The 21,153-nt window shown below is 47.7% G+C and overlaps 1 protein-coding gene across 2 annotated transcripts in view; it reads right to left on the minus strand.

Annotated features, from left to right (window-relative positions):
- The window catches only part of MRPS5 (mitochondrial ribosomal protein S5), a 91,692-nt gene that overhangs the window by 9,958 nt on the left and 60,581 nt on the right, over positions 1-21,153 (minus strand). For both annotated transcript variants that reach the window (XM_030558267.1, XM_030558268.1), the window contains 4 exons: positions 18,494-18,584; positions 12,622-12,668; positions 11,493-11,550; positions 2,109-2,171 (listed from right to left, as the gene is read on the minus strand). In XM_030558267.1, coding sequence (XP_030414127.1) covers positions 2,109-2,171; positions 11,493-11,550; positions 12,622-12,668; positions 18,494-18,584 — 259 coding nt within the window. The remainder of the gene's footprint in view (positions 1-2,108; positions 2,172-11,492; positions 11,551-12,621; positions 12,669-18,493; positions 18,585-21,153) is intronic.

Genomic DNA, 21,153 nt, shown 5'->3' on the forward strand with positions numbered 1-21,153 from the left:
ATTGGGGATCCTGGGTTTGAGTGGGCCTAGAAATGTTCAAAGCCCTTTACGACACTTGATTGCTCTTTTCCACTCATTGAGAGTCAAGGATCTCTGAAACACGGGACAGGAGATTTTGGAATGCCTTGAGTTCATTGGTGCTCAGCGTAGGGGCTGGTGCCACTGCCTTGTCAGGCAATGAGGCTGGGTCCTCAGGAGAAGATTGGGGTTGCGGTTGTCTTCTGCTTCTGTGGAGCAATGGCTGGCTCCTGTGTGGGTGGCCTCACTAACGATGCCCCTGGAGAACAGGGTCTCCTCCTTGTCCGGGATGTGCAAAAGGCAATCTGCCCCAGGACACCTGCACCAATGGTCCCTAGTAAGACCAATATGGCCAAAGAAGCATACTGTGGGGTACTGGCCTCGTTGAGGCTGTGGCTGGCCCAGTGCAAATCTCACCTTATCTACTCAAGGGCCCTTGTTTAGAGCCCTGCAGTACTCTCCTTGGGGGTCACCCTTTAGCGGTAGGGGAGAGGGACTCCCACTTGATGCTGGTGAGGAGGAGTAGGGTGGCAGGGTGAAGAGGAACATGTCACTGCAAATTCTGGTGTCAGAAAGTGACACAGACTCAGTGCTCGCCCCACTCTGGTGCAGAGGATGTCCCCTCCAGAGACCGATTCCTCCACAGACAGCTCCCTTGGCACTGGGCTGGATTTGGCTCTCTTTTTTTGGAACCATTCTAGTGTTGATGGAGCGTCTCAGATGTTTTGTTCTTCGGAGAAGCAGTGTTTTGTATCCTTCTTACTAGATGATTCTGCATGGTCTTTACGCTGTCTGGCTTGGCCTCTCAGCATCAGTCTTTCCATCATGGGCATAGGTGATGTACCTACAGTTGGGGCTTTGTTGATGACCCTTTTGCTGCTTTTTCCTCCCTGATCCCAGGATAGGGTGTATGTTCCAGGGAATGCAGGTGGATGCTCATTCTAAGCTCTGCTTTTGTGCTTGCTGTTTCCTCTGGATCCAAAGTGACTCACATGGATTGTTATAGCAGGTGTAACTTGAGCTGAGTGTCCCTGGATGTGTGGGTCCCTGAGGACAAGGACAGGTATATGGTCCTTCCCAGGCAGGAGAAGCACTGGCTGTGCCTGCCAATGAGGGTGATGAGTTCATCTCAAGATGGGCAGGAACCCCGATGGCTGAGACAGCCGTGAGATGGGGCAACCAGCACGAGGCCCCAAACCCGTTGTACGGGGGTACTGGAGAGTTTCTGCTTCTTTGTTTTGGAAACATCCAATGTGCAGAAGAAGAGGGGTGAAGACAAAACTTCTTGACCAAATTAGTGACAAAAAGGAACAAGTTTTGAAGCTCAAAAGAGAGTATCAGGTTGCACACTCACCAGGTTCTTTCTCACAGTCACGGGCAGTAAGAGGGACCTGAGAAAGGGTCGCAGCCATCCCATCCTTTATGTCCTTGCATGGAAACACAAGGAGCAAGGTGCACGCGTGGCCCTGATGGACACTCCTATTCAAAAGACTCCAATCTCTCATGCATGAGGTACATCCAAATCTCAAAGAACACTTCCGGAGGTGGCTCAGGAGAGCACCCCCTAAGGGAGGAGACAGGGGAGCAAACAACTGCGGTGAGATATTACCAGAGCACAAACCAAGTGGGTAAGGCAAGGAGAGCATATCACCTACACTGGCTCTAATTGTCTCTGTCGCTAATCATTTCCTGGCGGAAAATGGTCCTGAACTCCAGCCAGCATCAGAGCAGCTCCCACACCCAGGTAGCATGGAGGAGATCCTGAGGAAGGTGGAGGGAGAGAAAATTGAAGTAGCTGGGGGAGACAAATTGGGTGCCGAGAGGAGGAAGAGGCAGGGATGGTGGGAGAGAAATTGGACCAGGAAGAGAGGAGACCAAAGATTTAAATATACGATAGTGATATGGCAACGGCTGGTAGTTTTAATGTACGTAATTGGCAACCAACAGCAGTTAAAATATAATGGCTGTATTTTTATGATGGCATTGTATCAAAGAACAATTAACTTCAGTATGTATGTTTTTCCTTTGTCAAAGGAATATGAATGAGCTGGTAAATAATGCTTAGAAGCGCCAAGCCAGTTTTTAATTACCTTTGTTTTGCTTTTTCATCCGGATGGTTGTTCTTTTAAAAGTTGTTGAAATATCATGGTAAACTGAAAATAAAAATAATATTGTTACAGTATATTTCTCTAAGAATTATTCAGTTCAACTAAATTACAGAATATCAACATATACAGAGTCCAGAATGCTGATAAGGAAATTATAGCTTACTCTCTCTCAGGAATTTTAGCAGATGGGCATATCTAGATAAAATTCTAAAACAAAACGATCTTTTTACAACAGCAAATATTACTGCAATATTACACAGACAGAATCAACAGTCACTTGCAAAATACAGAGAGTTAAGAAGCAGGTTATGATCCCATCCTGCTTTGCACAGTGTTTATATATGGTGCAGACTTACCTCCTTCCTGGGATTTAGGTTCAGTGGTAACAAACAAACCACCTCCCACCCCACCCCACCCAACAAAACAAAAACAGAAACAAAAACCCTGAAAAACTCTCTGCCTAAGATTTCTCTCCAAGCTTGCCTGTTTCTAGGGTGTCCCTGCAAGTTATCCACTGTCCCAAGTCCTTAGGTTGCTTTATTCCTGAGACACAATCCAAATCCCCTTAGTGCTTGGCTGGAGCTAGCTGGACACGTAGGACCTAACCTCAGGGGATACATCTGCTCTGCATTTTAAAATCTCTGGCAGCGAGGATCAGAGCCTGGGTCAACAGACTCGGGTTCGCTGGGCTCATGCTGTGGCACTGAACACAGTTGTGAGAACAGCCGGCTCAATGCTGAAGCCCAGTGATGAAGGGTGGGTTTCAGAGCCTGAGCTTCACTGTTTACACTGCTGTTTTTAGCGCCGTCCTGCATGCCTGAGTCGGCAGACACGGACTCCAAGACTCGCCATCATGGTCTTAAAACGCAGTGTCAACGTTCCCAGTGCGACTCAGCATCTCCAGGGAAGGTTCTAGTGCTTGGGCTAAGATGGTTCAACGGAAGAGCCCTGTGCTGCTCTGCAGGGTGCTAGAACTGCCAGCAGGTAACATGGCTCCAGACAACATCTGTGGAATTATCACTGGCCTGTAATAAGCTCCATGGGGACCCCCAGAGCTTTATTTTATTGACTTAAAGGGACATGGTTAACTTAACAAAATCACTTCGGTCTGAAATATTTTTTTAATGATACTGGATACAAACAACACCCGACATTATTACAACTGAAAGAAAGAGAGTATTCCATATTTTCGTGTTGCTTCCTTTGGACATTCTGCAGTGCTTGATGTATAGTCCTTACTCTTGCTCCCAAAGGCCTTTCACACATATTTCGGAGAAAAATATTTCTTACAAGTAAACATGACTGGAAAACCATAAAAAGAGTGGCAGGATGAGAGGGGGAAAGGAGTTTCAGCTGGATGCTTTTGTACCCGACACTCTTCCCATTCTTATTAACTAGACCATCTAATACACCCTCCAAAACCCTGCTACTCATCTCCATCTGTGACAGGATGATGCACAACTAGGTTTAAGGAACTAACACTGATGTCGGGTGCCAGACTAATAAGTAGCTCCTGTGTCCTAAAACTCTGGGTGCGACGCCATTGCTGATCCTTTTCCATGATACAGCAAGACCCTTAGTGAAGTCTGCAGAAGGGCAGCTGGCAGGGAGCTACAGGGATCCCCATCCCTCGCAGAGGCTAGGAGCTGTGGGGTACCCCCACTGCCCATGGTGGCTGGGAGCTGGGGGACCTACCGCCTCAGGTAGCAGGCGTACCGTGCAGCTCCCTGCTGCTGTGGGAGGCATCAGGACCCTGTAGCTCCCAGCCCCGGGGATGGAAGTCACGGATTCTGTGACTTCTGCGACCTATGTGACAAAATCATAGCATTATGTATAATGCATTGTGTAACAATGAGGTATTCTACAGAGCTGTATAGTAATGTTTTTCACTAACTGTTTGGTATAAAGAGAGCAGTACACAGTACTAGAAGATACTGCATACATATTTAAGGTTAGAAAACATTTTATATGACATTAAATTTTGTGGGCAACCTGAGCTTTGGCTTTGTATTTTTATTTGAATGTTCACCTACGCAACATTTACGTTCTCTTAATGTTGTTTTCTGTCTAGAATTCCTTGGGTCTTTTAAAGAGAAAACAGAACGTGAGGAAGCATCACACATTGATTCACACCGGAAGACTCTGAAACCTGCTTATTGCAAAGCAATGGCCATAGTTCAATGCTGTAATCTACAACGGTTTGCCTGGACAGCACCAGGACTCCTTTCTGCACACTCAGGAGCTCTGCTGGACGCAGTCTCTCCCTAAGGTGGCAGGAGGTGTGCAGGAAGATTATTTTTCTTCATAGTAATGCCCAGAGCCCCAATCAGGATCAGGCCCACTGTGCTAGCATGTGACACACATATAAGAGGACACTCTGCCTGCTGTGGAGCTCATCTCCTGAGAAAAGACGGTTACTCACCTTGTAACTGTTGTTCTTCGAGATGTGTTGCTCACATCCATTCCAGTTAGGTGTGCGCGCCGCGCGTGCACGTTCGTCGGAAACTTTTTACCCTAGCAACTCCAGTGGGCCGGCAGGTCGCCCCCTGGAGTGGCGCCGCCATGGCGCCCAATATATATCCCTGCCGGCCCGCCCGCTCCTCAGTTCCTTCTTGCCGGCTACTCCGACAGTGGGGAAGGAGGGCGGGTGTGGAATGGATGTGAGCAACACATCTCGAAGAACAACAGTTACAAGGTGAGTAACCGTCTTTTCTTCTTCGAGTGATTGCTCACATCCATTCCAGTTAGGTGACTCCCAAGCCATACCTAGGCGGTGGGGTCGGAGCGAGAAGTCGCGGCATGGAGCACTGCAGTTCCGAAGGCCGCATCCTCTCTCGACTGCTGTACCAGGGCGTAGTGCGAAGCAAAGGTGTGGACCGATGACCAGGTCGCTGCCCGACAGATTTCCTGGATGGGCACACGGGCAAGGAAAGCCAGCGACGACGCCTGCGCCCTGGTAGAATGCGCAGTCACACGGCCCGTAGGGACCTGGGCCAAGTCATAACAGGTCCTGATACAGGACGTAACCCACGAGGATAACCTCTGGGAGGAGATAGGAAGCCCTTTCATACGGTCCGCTACCGCCACGAAAAGCTGGGGGGATTTGCGGAAGGGTTTGGTCCTCTCTATGTAGAACGCGAGAGCTCTACGGACATCCAGCGAGTGGAGCTGCTGCTCCCTGCCTGAGGAGTGAGGTTTTGGGAAAAAAACCGGGAGGAAAATCTCTTGGTTGACGTGGAAGGCTGAGACCACCTTGGGTAGAAAGGCAGGGTGTGGTCTAAGCTGTACCTTGTCTTTGTGGAAGACCGTATATGGGGGGTCTACCACAAGGGCTCGGAGTTCCGACACCCGTCTAGCTGAGGTGATAGCTACTAGAAAGGCAGCCTTCCAAGAGAGGTAAAGCAGGGAGCAAGTAGCTAACGGCTCAAAGGGGGGCCCCATGAGCCGGGACAACACCAGGTTAAGATCCCAGGTTGGAGCAGGGGGACGGACGTTAGGGAATAACCGTTCCAGCCCTTTAAGAAATCTCGACACCATCGGGTGAGAAAAGACGGAGCGACCGTCCGCACCCGGGTGAAAGGTGGAGATAGCTGCCAGATGGACTCGCAACGACGATAAGGCCAGACCACGTTCTTTGAGGGACCAAACATAGTCTAAGATTTCGGATACCGAAACTTCCATAGGGCGGAGATTTCTCTCTACGCACCAACAGGAGAAGCGTTTCCATTTTGCCGAATATGTGGCTCTTGTGGACGGTTTCCTGCTGCTCAAGAGCACCTCTCTCACAGGCGTGGAGCAGCGCAGCTCGGAACCAGTTAGCCACGCAGGAGCCACGCCGCTAGGTGCAGCGACTGCAGGTCTGGGTGAGAGAGAGACCCGTGGTCCTGGGTAATCAGGTCCGGATGAAGGGGCAGGGGAACCGGGTCGGCTACGGCCAAGTCTAGCAGCATGGTGTACCAGTGCTGTCTGGGCCATGCCGGGGCCACCATGATCACACGAGCCCTGTCTCTGCGCACCTTCAGGAGGACCTTGTGAACCAGAGGGAACGGAGGAAACGCATAGTACAGGTGGGTCGACCACTGGATGAGGAAGGCATCCGCTATCGACCCCGGCTCCCTGCCCTGAAAGGAGCAGAACGCTTGGCACTTCCTGTTCCCCTTGGACGCAAAGAGGTCCACCCGGGGATAACCCCACCTCCGGAAAATGGAGAGAGCGACGTCCGGGCGAAGGGACCACTCGTGTGACAGGAAGGATCTGCTCAATCGATCCGCCAGCGTGTTCCGTACTCCGGGAAGGAAGGAAGCCCTGAGGTAAATGGAGTGGGCTACGCAAAAGTCCCAGAGTCGTATCGCCTCGAGGCACAGGGAGGAGGACCTGGTGCCGCCCTGCTTGTTGATATAATACATGGTCGTCGTGTTGTCCGTGAACACGGCTACACAACGACCCTGAAGCTGATGACAAAACGTTTGGCAAGCAAGGCGGACCGCTCTCAACTCCCTCATGTTGATGTGTAGCCCCACCTCCTCCTGGGACCATAGGCCCTGCGTCCGCAGGGTCCCCAGGTGGGCCCCCCAGCCTAGATCTGAGGCATCCGTTGTCAGGGATACCGAGGGCTGAGACGGGTGAAAGGGAAGACCCGCACACAATACGGACTGGTCCAACCACCAGCCGAGGGAATCTAAGACCTTCTGGGGGACTGTGATTAACATGTCTAGCGGTTGCCTTGGCCTGTAATGACTGATAAGCCACAGCTGGAGAGGCCTCATGCGGAGCCGAGCGTAGTCGGTCACAAAAGTGCACGCCGCCATGTGGCCTAACAGGGTTAGACATGTCCTCACTGACGTCAACGGGGCTGACCGCAAGCGTTGAACGATCGCCGCCATGGTCTGGAACCGCTGCCGAGGCAGCGAGGCCCTGCCCACAGTGGCGTCCAGGACGGCCCCGATAAATTCCACCTTCTGAGTGGGCCTCAGGGTGGACTTGTCTGTGTTTATCAAGAGGCCCAGACTCGCAAACATGCCGGTGATCACGCGGACATGGCTGTACACCTGCTGTTCCGACGTGCCCCGAATCAACCAATCGTCCAGATAAGGGAACACGTGGACACGGTTGCGCCGAAGATGCGCCACGACAACTGCCATGCATTTTGTAAACACCCTCGGGGCCGTGGACAGGCCAAACGGGAGGACCGCAAATTGATAATGACGAGCCCCCACAACGAAGCGGAGGAAGCGTCTGTGGCGTGGCCAAATGGCAACGTGGAAATACGCGTCCTGCATGTCGAGGGCGGCGTACCAGTCTCCCGGATCCAGGGATGGAATGATGGTCCCCAGGGATACCATGCGGAACTTCAACTTCACGAGGTATTTGTTGAGCTCTCGCAGGTCGAGGATAGGCCTGAGGCCCCCCTTGGCCTTGGGGATCAGAAAATAGCGGGAATAAAACCCCTTGCCTTTCTCGTTTTCGGGAACCGCCTCTATAGCTCCTTTGCTGAGGAGCGTCCGCACCTCCTGCCGAAGGAATTGCTCGTGAGAGGGGTCCCTGAAGAGGGACGAGGAAGGAGGGCGGGAAGGAGGAAACGAAACAAACTGCAGGCGGTACCCCGTCTGCACCACGCTTAAGACCCAGCGGTCCGATGTTATTTGGGACCACGCCGGGAGGAAAAACGAAAGGCGGTTGGAAAACGGGGGGGAAGGATCCATAGGGGAAACTGTTACTGCGCCCTCGAGCGCACCTTCAAAATGAAGGCTTAGGACCAGGCGGGGGTTTTGAGGAGCCTTGGTTCTGCCCCCCTTGGTTCCCCGACTGCCTGCGCCTCCCGTTCCTGCCGCGGCGCCTGTAAAGGTCCTGCCGCTGGCGGAACTGGGAAAACGGCCGACGGTGCTGCTGTTGTTGCGGCCTAAAGGGTCTACGCTGTGTCACGGGGGTGTGCATCCCGAGGGACCGCGCAATGACCCGGTTGTCCTTTAAACTCTTAAGTCTGGGGTCTGTCTTATCGGAAAACAGGCCCTGGCCTTCGAAAGGAAGGTCCTGTATCGTGTGCTGGAGCTCTGGCGGAAGGCCGGAAACCTGCAGCCAGGAGATGCGACGCATCGTAACTCCTGACGCGAGGGTACGGGCAGCCGAGTCCGCAGCGTCCAAGGAGGCTTGTAAGGCCGTGCGCGCGACCTTCTTGCCTTCGTCCAGGATGGCCGTAAACTCCTGGCGAGCATCCTGTGGCAGCAGCTCCTTAAATTTGTCCACTGCCACCCAGGAGTTAAAGGCGTATCTGCTCAGCAGGGCCTGCTGGTTAGAGACCCTGAGCTGCAGCGCCCCAGCCGAATACACCTTACGGCCAAGGAGGTCCATCCGCCTGGCTTCTCTGGATTTGGGGGCCGGAGCCTCCTGGCCGTGACGCTCCCTATCGTTCACCGATTGCACTACCAGTGAACCGGGAGTCGGGTGAACATGTAAATATTCGTACCCCTTAGAAGGGGCCATGTACTTCCTCTCGACTCCTTTCGCTGTCGGAGGGATGGAGGCCGGGGACTGCCAGATAGTATTGGCATTGGCCTGGATGGTCCGTATGAACGGCAGGGCGACCCTGGTGGGAGCATCGGAAGAGAGGATGGTAACAATTGGGTCCTCTATCTCCGAGACCTCCTCTGCTTGCAGACTCAGGTTTTGAGCCAATCGCCTGAGGAGGTCCTGGTGCGCCCTGAGATCCAGCGGGGGGGGACTGTTGGAGGAGGTACCCGCCACCGCCTCATCCGGGGAGGAGGATGATGAGACCCCAGGCACAATAGTGTCCAACTGAGGGTCTTCCTCAGCCCTCGCCTCTGTCTCCGGAGCCACAGCGGAGTCCTGCTGTTTGGACCCTTCGTCCCCTTCCGGGGAGGGAGGGGGGCGAGACAAAGAGGCTTCAGGGGCCCTACGCTCCGCAGTCGCCGGCCTAGCAGGGAGCTGCTGGGGGCCCTGGGCCTGATGGTACGCCCAGGGTGTCCAGAATCCCCACTGTTGTGGGCCTTGGTCCTGCAGCGGCGGATCAGCAAACAGCGCCGCCTGCCGATCGGTGCCCAGCGCATAGCCGCTGTCCGTCTGGGAGGATACGGACGGCTGCCTCGAGGGCCACGGCGGGGCCGACCCTGGATGGTACGGGTCTGCGCGGGCCGGCACGGAGGATCGTCTCGGTGCCGGGGACCGGTGCCGGGAGTCATATCGGTGCCGGGATCGGGACCGGGACCGGGATCTGTCACGGTGCCGGGCGCCGCTTCGGTGCCGGGCGCCGCTTCGGTGCCGGGACCTACTACCAGCTCGGTGCCGGGAGATCGACCGGGACCGGGACCTGCCACCAGCTCGGTGCCGGGAGATCGACCGGGACCGGGACCTGCCACCAGCTCGGTGCCGGGAGGTCGAGCGAGACCGGGACCGGGACCGGGACCTGCCGCCAGCTCGGTGCCGGGAGGTCGACCGGTGCGGTGAGTAGCGTCGGGACCTGCTCCTGGAGTCGCGGTGCCGGTGACGCCGACTGGAGCCTGACCGCGACCGTCTCGATGCCGACCGTTGCCGCGAGTGCGACCGGTACCGCTGAGGGGAGCGGTGCCGGGACTGCGAGCGGCGTCGGGATCTGGAGCGCCCAAGACGTCGGGACCTGGATCGGGAACGACTGTCTCTGGGCGGTGCCGACATCATGGGCTTGCCTCTGGATACGACCCGCACCGGAGGTACCGGGGGTGGCAGCCGAGTGGGCTCAGTCAGGGCAATAAGGTCCCGAGCCGAGGCGAAGGTCTCCGGAGTGGATGGGACCACTATCTCAACCCCAGATCTCATGGGGGAGCTCGGCGGCACCGGACTCAACGGACCCGCCGGGCCCGGAGTCAACGGTGCTGACGGTGCCGGCGGTGCCGCGGCCGATGTTGAGGCCGGGCGCTCAAGCCGGGTCTGCCTGGCCGGAGTATTAGACTTCGACGGCCTAGGCTCTGATTCCGGTGCCGGAGAAGGTCGGTGCCGGGGAGTCTTCTCGGTGCCGGAGCGATCCGGTGCCGGTGCCGAAACCACGGTCTGCGAAGCCGACGGGTCAAGTGCCGCCTCCATTAGGAGAGTCCGGAGCCTCTGATCCCTCTCCTTTTTTGTCCTCGGCTTAAAAGCCTTACAGATGCGGCACTTGTCAGATCTGTGCGATTCCCCGAGGCACTTCAGGCACGCTTCGTGGGGATCGCTGGTAGGCATGGGCTTCTTGCAGGCCGCACACTGCTTGAAGCCTGGCGAAACAGGCATGAGCCTGACGCCCGGTGCCGGGAAGGGCTAAGCCCCCCGGCCAGGAACTACTTAACAGCTATTTACTAAACTATCTACTTAACAATACTAATTTAACAACTATATAGAACTAGAGATAAGCGATAAACAAGCGATAGAAACTAGGAGAGCTAGGGACGTGGAGGACAGCTATGCCGCGCTCCACAGTTCCAACGACCGACACGGCGGTAAGAAGGAACTGAGGAGCGGGCGGGCCGGCAGGGATATATATTGGGCGCCATGGCGGCGCCACTCCAGGGGGCGACCTGCCGGCCCACTGGAGTTGCTAGGGTAAAAAGTTTCCGACGAACGTGCACGCGCGGCGCGCACACCTAACTGGAATGGATGTGAGCAATCACTCGAAGAAGAACCTGAGTTACTTTGGAGGTACCAAAGACCTGAACTCCTCCTGCCCTAATGCCCCAGCTGCAAACATTTTCCAGAGGCCTGCAGGAAGAGACTGTGACTTGCTGGAGTGCTTAGGAAAAGTGAAGTGGTATGAGAAGGGCACGGGGCCAGCAAGTCAGCTCTAGGAAGTAGGCGGCTTATACAAGGTGCCAGCTCAGCAGAGGTCAAACTGTGCTCGCACAGATCTAAACGAGCTGTAAACGCTGTAAGAGTTTTAAAGAGTCTGAAAGTCTTGGCATCTCTTAGGTATTCAGGATTCAAATTTTAAACTTGGGGGAAAAAAAAAAAACTACTTTAGTGCATGGGGAAGAGCAACCATATTATGAGATCAAGCCACGACTTCTCTTTGTTGATCTTCCTGTAATTGTTGATTTGAGACTGAATGAAAATAAAGGGTAAACTGGATATTCATCCCAGATAAAGGTGACTATTTCCGCACAGCAATTGGCACGGAACTATCTGACGGGATCAATATGTCTAGCCAGAACAGTCTGGGGCTGAGATTTAAGAGCGCACACTGAAGGAATGAAACAACACAAGCGGAATTACAATATAATACATTCAGGCAAGAAAAAAGTTTAGTCATTATGTTTTCTTTTGTAACAGCTGGCTGCTGGTTGGTGTTTTTAAACACCAGTTTGAAACTTTTAAAGGAGGAGTCTAAAAAACCACCTTCATACTTACTTGTGTGGTTTTGATATCGCTCTACATAGTGTAAATAGTGAATTGCTCTGTTCTTTGCCTAGAAAACAAACAAGCACAATATTTCTTCTTACAATAATTGTTAAAGTTTCTTTGACTGGAGTACCTCAAATCTACAGCTGTTCATCTAAACAAAACTACACTCAGGAAAATGATAGCCACTTTTCGTCCACCTCATTGCCATACTGAATTTCAACAATTCTAATCAGATAAAATGTTTTCAACTAAGTGGATGCAGCCCTACATAGATTTATCTTCACTTAGTAATAGTGGTATCAAAGTTTGGTTATTTTATCATTATCGTTTGATGACAACTGAGCTGGGCGTTACAACACATGAGCAGGATTCCTGGAAACAACGTGTCATTTTAAAACCTAGGGAGGACTTGAGAAAGCCACTGTTTTTCTCTGAAGCATAGAAAACCTATGCTGACTGGGGTGCCTGAGCATTAGAAGTCTTAAATTGTAACCTGGAACTCCACAGACAAGGGTATTTGTCCTAAAAAAAATGAACAACAAAACCCCCTAAACAAAATAAAAACATATACAAAAAAAGCAGTTGCATAAAAAATTAAAAATTAGATTTTTAATAAAGATTTTTCCTTCTTTCAAAGATACTGGAACTCTGAAAGGAAAGTAACTGGAAACAAGGTATATAAAGTTACCAGAGCCATCCCTGCTCATGTATTTCTTCAAAATACAACATGTCAATTGCAAGAGATAAAGTGTGTATCAGTAGTATCCAATTTGGGAGGGCCATGAATAAGTGAGCCAGAGTGTACAGTACAAGAGCTGTTGTATTACTAAAATGAACAAACTATTTATTTTGTATCCAGGCAAAACTCTATTAATAGTGTGTACTAAACACTGATACACCTCTACCCCGATATTATGCGGCCCAATATAACATGAATTTGGATATAATGCGGTGAAGCAGCGCTCCAGTGGATCAATGTAAGCTCGATATAATGTGATTTCATCTATAACGTGGTAAGATTTTTTGGCTCCCAAGGACAGCGTTATATCGGGGTAGAGGTGTACTTACAAACATTTATATATTTGATAACTATAATAGGTATGAAATATTTACATTTACTTTTAAAATTACATACTTTTCTTAAAGCTGTCATCCTGTCACTTGCTTTCCCCACTGCAAAACCTGAGAGACACAAGTAGATGTGTTATTAAAAACAAACATACAGTGTAAACAGTACAGGTGTTCAGCGAGAGCTATGTGATTAAACATGTCAATTCTACTACTCTAACCTCAGCACCTGTTATTTCCACTCTACTGAATTAGACATATGAAAGAAATGGACCAGAAAAAGACCCATACAAATGTAACATTTACAACTATCTAACAACTGGATGCAGTACTGTTGTAACAATCAAAGTCAAATCAGGTTGCCCAAGGAAAGATATTTCCCACATCCATTTGTTCCAACCAATCCCTCAAACCTTACTGTTGCGTCCAAGACGAACCCCTGTTTAAAAAGCTTCAAGACACCTGCCAACTTTTTGGAGGCGGGGAACAGAAAACAAAACAGGCATAATAGCTGCAATAGTAAAAAAACAGTGGAGCCAAAAACAAGCGGTAAGTGTGGCTAAGTACCAGGGCCGCCCAGAGGATTTGGGGGCCTGGGGTCTTCGGCAGTGGGTTCCGGGGCAGACGGACCCCTCCACCGTCGAATTGCCGCTGAAGCCCAGGAGCAGCTCCGGATGCCTGGGCCCCGCGAGAGTTTTCCAGCACCCCCAGAGTGAGTGAAGGACCCACACCAGGGGCCCCGAAAAAGTCTCGTGGGGGCTCCTACAGAACCCGGGGCAAATCGCCCTACTTGCCCCCCCCCCCGGGCGGCCCTGCTAAGTAGCAGGGCGATTGTACAGAGCCAAACATGGGGAATATGAAAATCAAGTTTTACCAACAGAGAGAAGCAGCAGCAAAGCACATAAACAAGTTAAGATAAGAAACACTGTACCTTCATCTTACATTCTGTGTTACTATAGCTAACACAGAAAAAAATTAGTACAAGAACTTCACTGCATTCTGGGATCTAGTCATATTTTTATTAGTACTGTGGTAGCACTCAATAGACAATGCTTGTCCCAGAGAGCATAGAGTCAGCTTAAGAGAAGACAACTGAGCGTGACAGATAACAGGAGAGAGGATGAGGGTTATAGGCTATATTATAATTACGCAGGCTGATAATGTGCACCAGGGGTGGTTCCAAAGTAATGGAATTGGGGTATTTTGGTTTTTGTTGTTGTTTTGGCAGGTGATGGGGGGGTTGCATCCCTGCTCCAGGACCTGGCCCAAAGCCCACTGAAGTGATAGGAGAATAACAACTCAGTGGTTTGAGCATTGGCCTGCTAAACCCAGGGTTGAGAGTTCAATCCTTGCGGGGGCCATTTAGGGAACTGGGGTAAAAATGTGTCTGCGGATTGATCCTGCTTTGAGCAGGGGGTTGGACTAGATGACCTCCTGAGGTCCCTTCCAACCCTGATATTCTGAGATTCAGTGTGATCAGGCCCACCACTCATCATTAGTTGACTGATTTCTTGCATGAATCACAACAAAAGTGGATCTTGAGAGAGATCTGAAGCAGGCTATAGCATTGTGGACTCAGGAGAGGGTAGCACGGAAGGAAGTGTGTAATTAGATGGGCAAAGTTGGCCTCATTGACAAAGAAAATTGTACAATCACTCTCTGATTCCATATGGCTGTAATTCTGTGCAGATGCCATGGATGCACCTTACTTCTGACATTGCCTAACTTCTGAGTGCTGGACTTTGCTACCTTAATGTTCATGTAATGTAGTTTTGTATATGTATATTAGACATACACGCATGAAGGTTGCCAAGTCAAGGATTCAAACGCTAGGAAATGCCAGAACCAATGGTGCGTATGCATCACGGAACCATCTTTAATTGAATGATCACATACTATGTTTATCATGGAAGGGCTAGAGCAGGGAAGGTTGGTAGAATATTTCAACATGGGCAAAACTAAGTATTTTCCTTTAGCCTTGATCTCGGAAATGGCTGAAGCACTTTGGCTGTAATTTTCAAAAAAAAAAAATAAAATATTCAGCCTGAGATGGACACCAAGCATGGAAAATGTCATCCTAGCCAAGTTATAAGCAATTGAAAATAAGGACTTATACTGGGACGTATCAGGCAACCTTAATAATAGGTGGTGCTACTTGCTCTGCCCATAATAAAATGAACTATTTACTTCTGTGACATGAACTCTTTGCGTATGTCTCCAAAACTGAACTGCTTTTATTGCAGCCATATAACAACACACTTATATGTAATGTCCTATCCACTGTCACCCTTACAATACACCCCAGGTTTCTAGTTGCTAGTGTGATAGACCCAGGCCAGTTGGGTACAGCAGAATGGCAGAAGGCAGATATAATGGCCACTGGATTAACAGTTTTCTGTTCCCTGACTGACCAGAGCAGGGGCTGCTCCAGGCTGATGAGAACACCTGACTCTAATTAACCTGCAAAGAGTCAGGTGAGGCCAGTTAATGTGACCACCTGACTCTAATTAAGGCCCTGCTGATACTATAAAAAGGGCTCACTCCAGTCAGATAGGGAAGAGCCAGGGAGCCAGAGGTGAGGAAGTGTGGCTGAAGGGCTGGTTACTGAAGACACCCTCAGACCATCGTTAAAGGAGCCCTAAGGTAACGGTGAAGAAAGGAGAAGCAGGAGAGCTGTGGGGAAGTGGCCCAGGGAAATGTAACAACTCTGGCAGTGAAAGGTTGGCTGCCAACAGCTGCTACCATTAGGGTCCCTGGGCCGGAACCCGGAGTAGAGGGTGGGCCCGGGTTCCCCTCAACCCACCACTACAGGAACATCTCCTGGAAGGGGAAGTCAGGCCCCTGTCAGGACAGGAGGCTGAACAGAGACTGTGGGAGTTCTCTCACCAACCTCCTTGCAGGCCTATGATGAAAAGGGCTTAGTAGACTGTAACCCTGGCCCTCGAGAGAGAAGGGCTACGTGGAGGGTCAAGTGAGCCACTTAGGCTAGCATAAACCGCCTAGAAGTGCAGGACCCACGGGAGCAAGGTCAGAGCTCTGCCACACTAGGTATGAGTATTTTGTATTATTTACCAAAACCATTAGCTTGCATTTTCCAGGCTGAATCTCAGTTTAATTCCTCCCATTTCTATTGTCTCCAAGTCCCTTTGGCATTCCAGTTGCAGCCCAATGTACATGGGTAACCACCCACAAGATGGGGAGGAAACAATTTTTTTTTTTTTAAAGAAAACATCTGATAGCATTATATTTTCAAGAATTCTTGTTAAATAAAGCTTGTCCTGCATGCAAAAGTTTAACTCTTTTATTACATAATTTAGAGACAGTCAAGCTGATTCCCATGAAGCAGAACTGGCAAAGAATAAAAAATCTCAGCGTAACAAAGGGCAGTCGTGTAGTTTGTTTGGAGATCTCCTTATGACAAAGCGCTAAGTCTGTCTAGTATTACTTTGTCTTCACATTTAGTCCAATGCTTCAACAAATGTCTCACACAAACCCTGGTTACTGAAGTGAGCAGGCGCTGTTAAATTTTTGTAACTGCCCAGATAAAACAGAACCTTTAGAGATGAAACTTGCATTTATTTAGAGAGGATGTGTAGTTTTCTGGCTCAATCTTATATATCCAGTGCACATTTACTGTCTGCTGGCATCTAAGTTTTAAAATACAAAGTAAAAAATACCAGTGTTTCTAGGCCTAGCAGCCTTATGGAATGTTTTCCCTTTGTTTTACATTAAAAATGTGCTGCAAAGAGTCTCTGATTTATTTTTCTCTTATAAAATAATTCTTTTGCTGGGGCAAAGCAAACAGGCTAGGAGGGCCTGTCTACATAAGAAGTTGAATAGTGGTATAGCTAAAGTAGTACAGCACCTTACTGTGCATAGAAAAGGTGCACAACGTTGCTTTATACCAGTACAGCTGTTCCCACATGGGAAAGGGAATAAGAATAAACCGGCAGAAGGCACTTCTAGACGGGTATAACTAAATCCACACTACGGATTGGATTGTTTTAACTGTATCAGTAAAAATCACCCTCCTACATGACAATTATAACAGTACAAAAACTGTGTGTTCACCAGGCATCAGAGGTCAATTCTATTCACTAGGCAATGACATCATCAGCACAAAGGGGGGTTAAATGGGAATATTTCTTTAGCCATTTTTAATGATCGAAAGAAGGTTATGAGAGGGTTTTTCATGATGCGTGGTGCCGGATTCCCAAGACACCCATTCACATTACATGAAGTGCTGGGCACATTGCTTTTGCCTACCCGATATAATTTTAGGAACAGATTTGCTCTCTAGTCCAGTTGAAGTAGCAGGAGCTCAAGTGTAGACAAGTCTCTGGTGGATTTCAGCATTTTTTAATTAATTAATTAATTATTAAGTAGCCCTTCTCTGCAGTAAGTTCAATGCAGTGTTGAAGACATCAGAAACCACTTGAGCCTTGTCTACATTAGGGCTCCCATCAGTGCTAACACTGGTTTAGCTGAACTGGTTGGATATTTTCCCCAAAATTCCCTCATTTGCATATGGCCACACAGGGAGACTTAACACACTAGATCTCTTCCCCTTTTGTTTGCAAAGACAATGTACGTGTGATTGGGACCCTGTCTGACGTTGATTGCTAATGTCTCCTTTGAATAGGGAATCCTTGCCAGGACTTTAATGCAGCATTTCCCAAATGTTCAAAAGCTGAGACCCACTCTGAGGAAAATTAAGCCAATCACACTCCTCTAGCCAGCCTTGAGTCTTTCCTTCCTCTTGTCTTAAGAAGCTTGTAAAAACCTGTCTTCAAACGCACTTGTCCACAGTTAATAATTATTAGACCCTTCACAATCTGAGGTTTCTATTTTTTTCAGTTTGCTTTGTGCAACTGACAGCACTTTATTTACAGTTAGTTTTGCTGATGCCCTAATACATAGTAATTTTCTTCCATGTTGAAGAAACCGATACAAATATCTGCAGGGGAGAAGAAAAACAAAACTGGTAAAACCCTGAGCTGCTGATGTGAATGGAAGTCTTGCCATCGACTACACTAGAGCCAGGATTTCATCGAAGTATTTTATTTTCCAATAACATTCCTAGATGTTAAAGAGAACTCCATCAGAAACTTGATTTTTTTTTAAAGAGTAAATTTCTGTAAAGTAACAGTTTACTGTGAGCAAGAAGGTAGCATAGAACATGTTACAGACTTATCCTACAATGAAGTAAATCAGGCATTAAATTTCAGCTGGAAGAAATAATACTTTGGACAGATTATACTGAGGTACAAGGTGAGAAAAACAAAAAAACAACCTTCTTTCCAGTTGGCTAGCTGGGAAAAAACTTGTGAGGGTACAGGAATCAGTGCTACCACCCTGTCATACACTGGTTACAGCAAGTGTGGCATGTACTAGAGAAGATAAAACCTATTTTCAGAACATGGAAATTGACATCACTTTGGTCCCCCTTTCTTAACGACTTTAACTGTTCTAATGTTCACTCCAAACCACTCAACATCATAAAGCTTTGGAGGTTCTTTTTAATAATAATGTGAAGTCCCAAAGCAAAAAGGAACAGCATGAAACGGAAATCACATACTCCATTTTGATCTGTTAGTGATATTGCCTTTGTCACTCAGGAATTAAATAAGAGTTACTGTTATAACTGACTATTATACTCTTATTAGTATATTACTTTGTTTTGTGTAAAAGAAAACAGAAGTGTCCTTGATGGGCATTTTTTTCATAATCATCACTGATTGTACATTCCCATTGTAAACCTTGATTCTACTGTTCTTTCTCTTGGTATATTGATATGTATGTTAATATTCCACCCCAAAAATGAATCTGTTATTTAAAACAATGAGATTAACAACATCCCTTTGAACAACATGCTTCCCACAGCCTCATCCCAACATCATTCACTTGGCACCTTTCAAATACATTATAATTACACTGACCTGCAGCCCCGTTTCCATTTCCAACAACCACTAGGGCACTAACTGATCTTCTTCTTCCCTCCTTTGCTGTCATATTAAATACATTTTTCACCTGATGGAAAAAACCAAAGCAGTTTGCTATGAGGCACTTTGTCTTCTTAAAAAATAAAATAAAAATGAAATAAAAAAATTTGTCACTGCACTAAAAAGACAGATTTGTAAGAGAAGACCTCAGACACATACTACATTTTTGTGAATAAATATTATATGGAATGAGAACTGACTTTAAAGATTTAAGTCTGCTAAGAATTCTGTTACTGTATTATCGAGTGCACAACAACATCAAGTAAGCAAAAGGAATATTTTCTGTGATCTTCTTTGTACTGTTTAGTTACATAATAAATGAACATCCTGTATTACGATCAGCTTCACACTTAATTTCAAGCACCCCGCTTCAGAAATATCATAGCAAAGAAAGAAAATTAAAGAAAATGTAAAGAGATGTTAACATCTTGCCTCCCACCTCAAAAGGACACGTTAGAAGCTCTCTCATAGAAACTGCTCAAGGCAGGTTATTGCTTTATACCATCTGAAGACTGGGATCCCAAATTACTTACTGAGGCAGTGGCAGCTAATATGATTTCCAGGGGCAAAGATACTAATATAAACTCTACACATACTTCCACGTACAGTGAAAATACCACTGATTTCGGAAGAGCTGGACACAAAAATCCATAGGGGAAAGACGGCCTTGTGGCTAAGCCATTGCAGTGGAACCCACTTCCTGGCTCTGCCAGACTCCCTCCTGAAATTACTTCACGTCTGCGCCCAAGTTCCCATCTGTAAAATGGGGTAATATTTCCTTTCTCCCACCCTTTGCTACTTGAGGTTTTTTTAAATCACCTACCGGTATTTCCTGATTTAGTACCTCAATATTACCTTATTGCACGGAGAGAGATTTATTTTGCAGTTCATTTCCCAGGATAGGGTTTCTTTGTCCTTTTTTAAAAAAAAGGAGTGGGAAAAAGAGATACCCTGTACGAGGATACACTTTTTGGAAACACCAATGTGATTCCTTTACAATATAGCACCGACAGCTCAATTACCATTAATACAAGCATATTTCATGAAGCACAATTCTTTTAATAATTGTACTAGTATCTCAAGAAGTCAGTCTCGTAGCAGCAACATTTGGGGGAGGATTTTCAAAAAATCTGCGTTGGCCTCATTCTGTTCCCTGACATACAAAGGAAAACTCTCATTGCCTTCAATGGGAACAGCCCAAGAGTGAGAACCTCTGAAAACCCCTTGGTTTTCATTACAGTAATTATGTTAAATTCAAGATGCACACATTCTAGAGATGCATCATCTTTACATACTCTAAGCTTTACTAACAGCTTGTTACAAGTTAGTAGTTTTTCCCTTGACTTATATTTGGCATGAATGGCCTGATCAGCAAAGACCTTTGAAAGAAAGACAGAAATACAGACACCATGCAGGCAGTTTGATATAGGAAAGAAACCCTGTAATAATATGGAACAACAGAAAACAAGCTCAAGTAGAAAGAAAGGGGCATGCATCTCAGCCCCTCTTACTCTCTCTCTGTCACATAATAGCCTATTTTCCTGTGGGCTGTAATACTTCTGTCTAATTTTGGTTGTTGGGCTTACTGAGTGGGTGCTGGATGGTGTTGGAGATCTGTGACATACAGGAGATGATTTGGTGTTCCTTTCCGGCCTTAAATGCTATGATTCCGACTACGAAAGCTGCTCTTTAAGCTGTATCTAAAATATACGTTTGCTCTGCATGCAATCGTATGTATGCTTACACCACATTCTCAACATGTGCATGCACATACAAAGGTGGATATGCATAGGCTCAAAAAGCTGGGATTCTGGGATTACAAGGATCTATGAAGACCTTGTTTTTCTCCCTTATCCAGGAGATGGCAATCACAACACATGGAATGGGCTCCTTAAGAACAATTTCGAAAACAACTGTACTTGTCAGCTGTTTCTGAGCAGCTCTGAAGGAAAATGTGTTCAGTCACCCATCAGAATCAGAGCTATCACATATTTCTTCAAACTCTGTAAAGGCCTTTCAAACTTGGTAATGTGAACAGACAGCCATGACTGTTAGAACATCAGTGTCCTTAGATTCTATCTATCTTTCTCCCTTTGCCTTATTAAATCAAAGAACACATTCCTTTTCTGGAACACAGTCCACAGTATTCCCCTTCCTACTTAGGAATTAGACTATGAAGCTGAAAGCACATCATTATAAAACAATGGAATTAATTAATACAGAATTAACAGCTTGTCACTTTTATAAACAGAACAGCTCAAAAAAGCAACTGAAATCAAGTCACAATTACCCAATTATTAGACCTTGATTCAACCCAGTTTTAATGCTAACCTTTAAAATCTGTACACTGATATACTGTCAACCTTAGTCACAGTGTATGTATCTTGAATTGATTCTCCTCACTTCATTCATTATTCAATGCTAACAAATTTAAATTCAGCTTTCTCTGGAGAAATGAAAACAGAGCACCTCTTTGAAAAACCAAACCAAACCACATAAAATATTTATTTATAAAAAGGAAGGAATAGCAACAGTTTCAAAGGAGGAATAATGGCAGTACAAATCGGGCTGCTTTAGCCTAAAGAGAAGCTGCAGAA

This window comes from Gopherus evgoodei, chromosome 3, assembly GCF_007399415.2.
Source record: "Gopherus evgoodei ecotype Sinaloan lineage chromosome 3, rGopEvg1_v1.p, whole genome shotgun sequence".
Classification (NCBI taxonomy): Eukaryota; Metazoa; Chordata; order Testudines; family Testudinidae; genus Gopherus; species Gopherus evgoodei.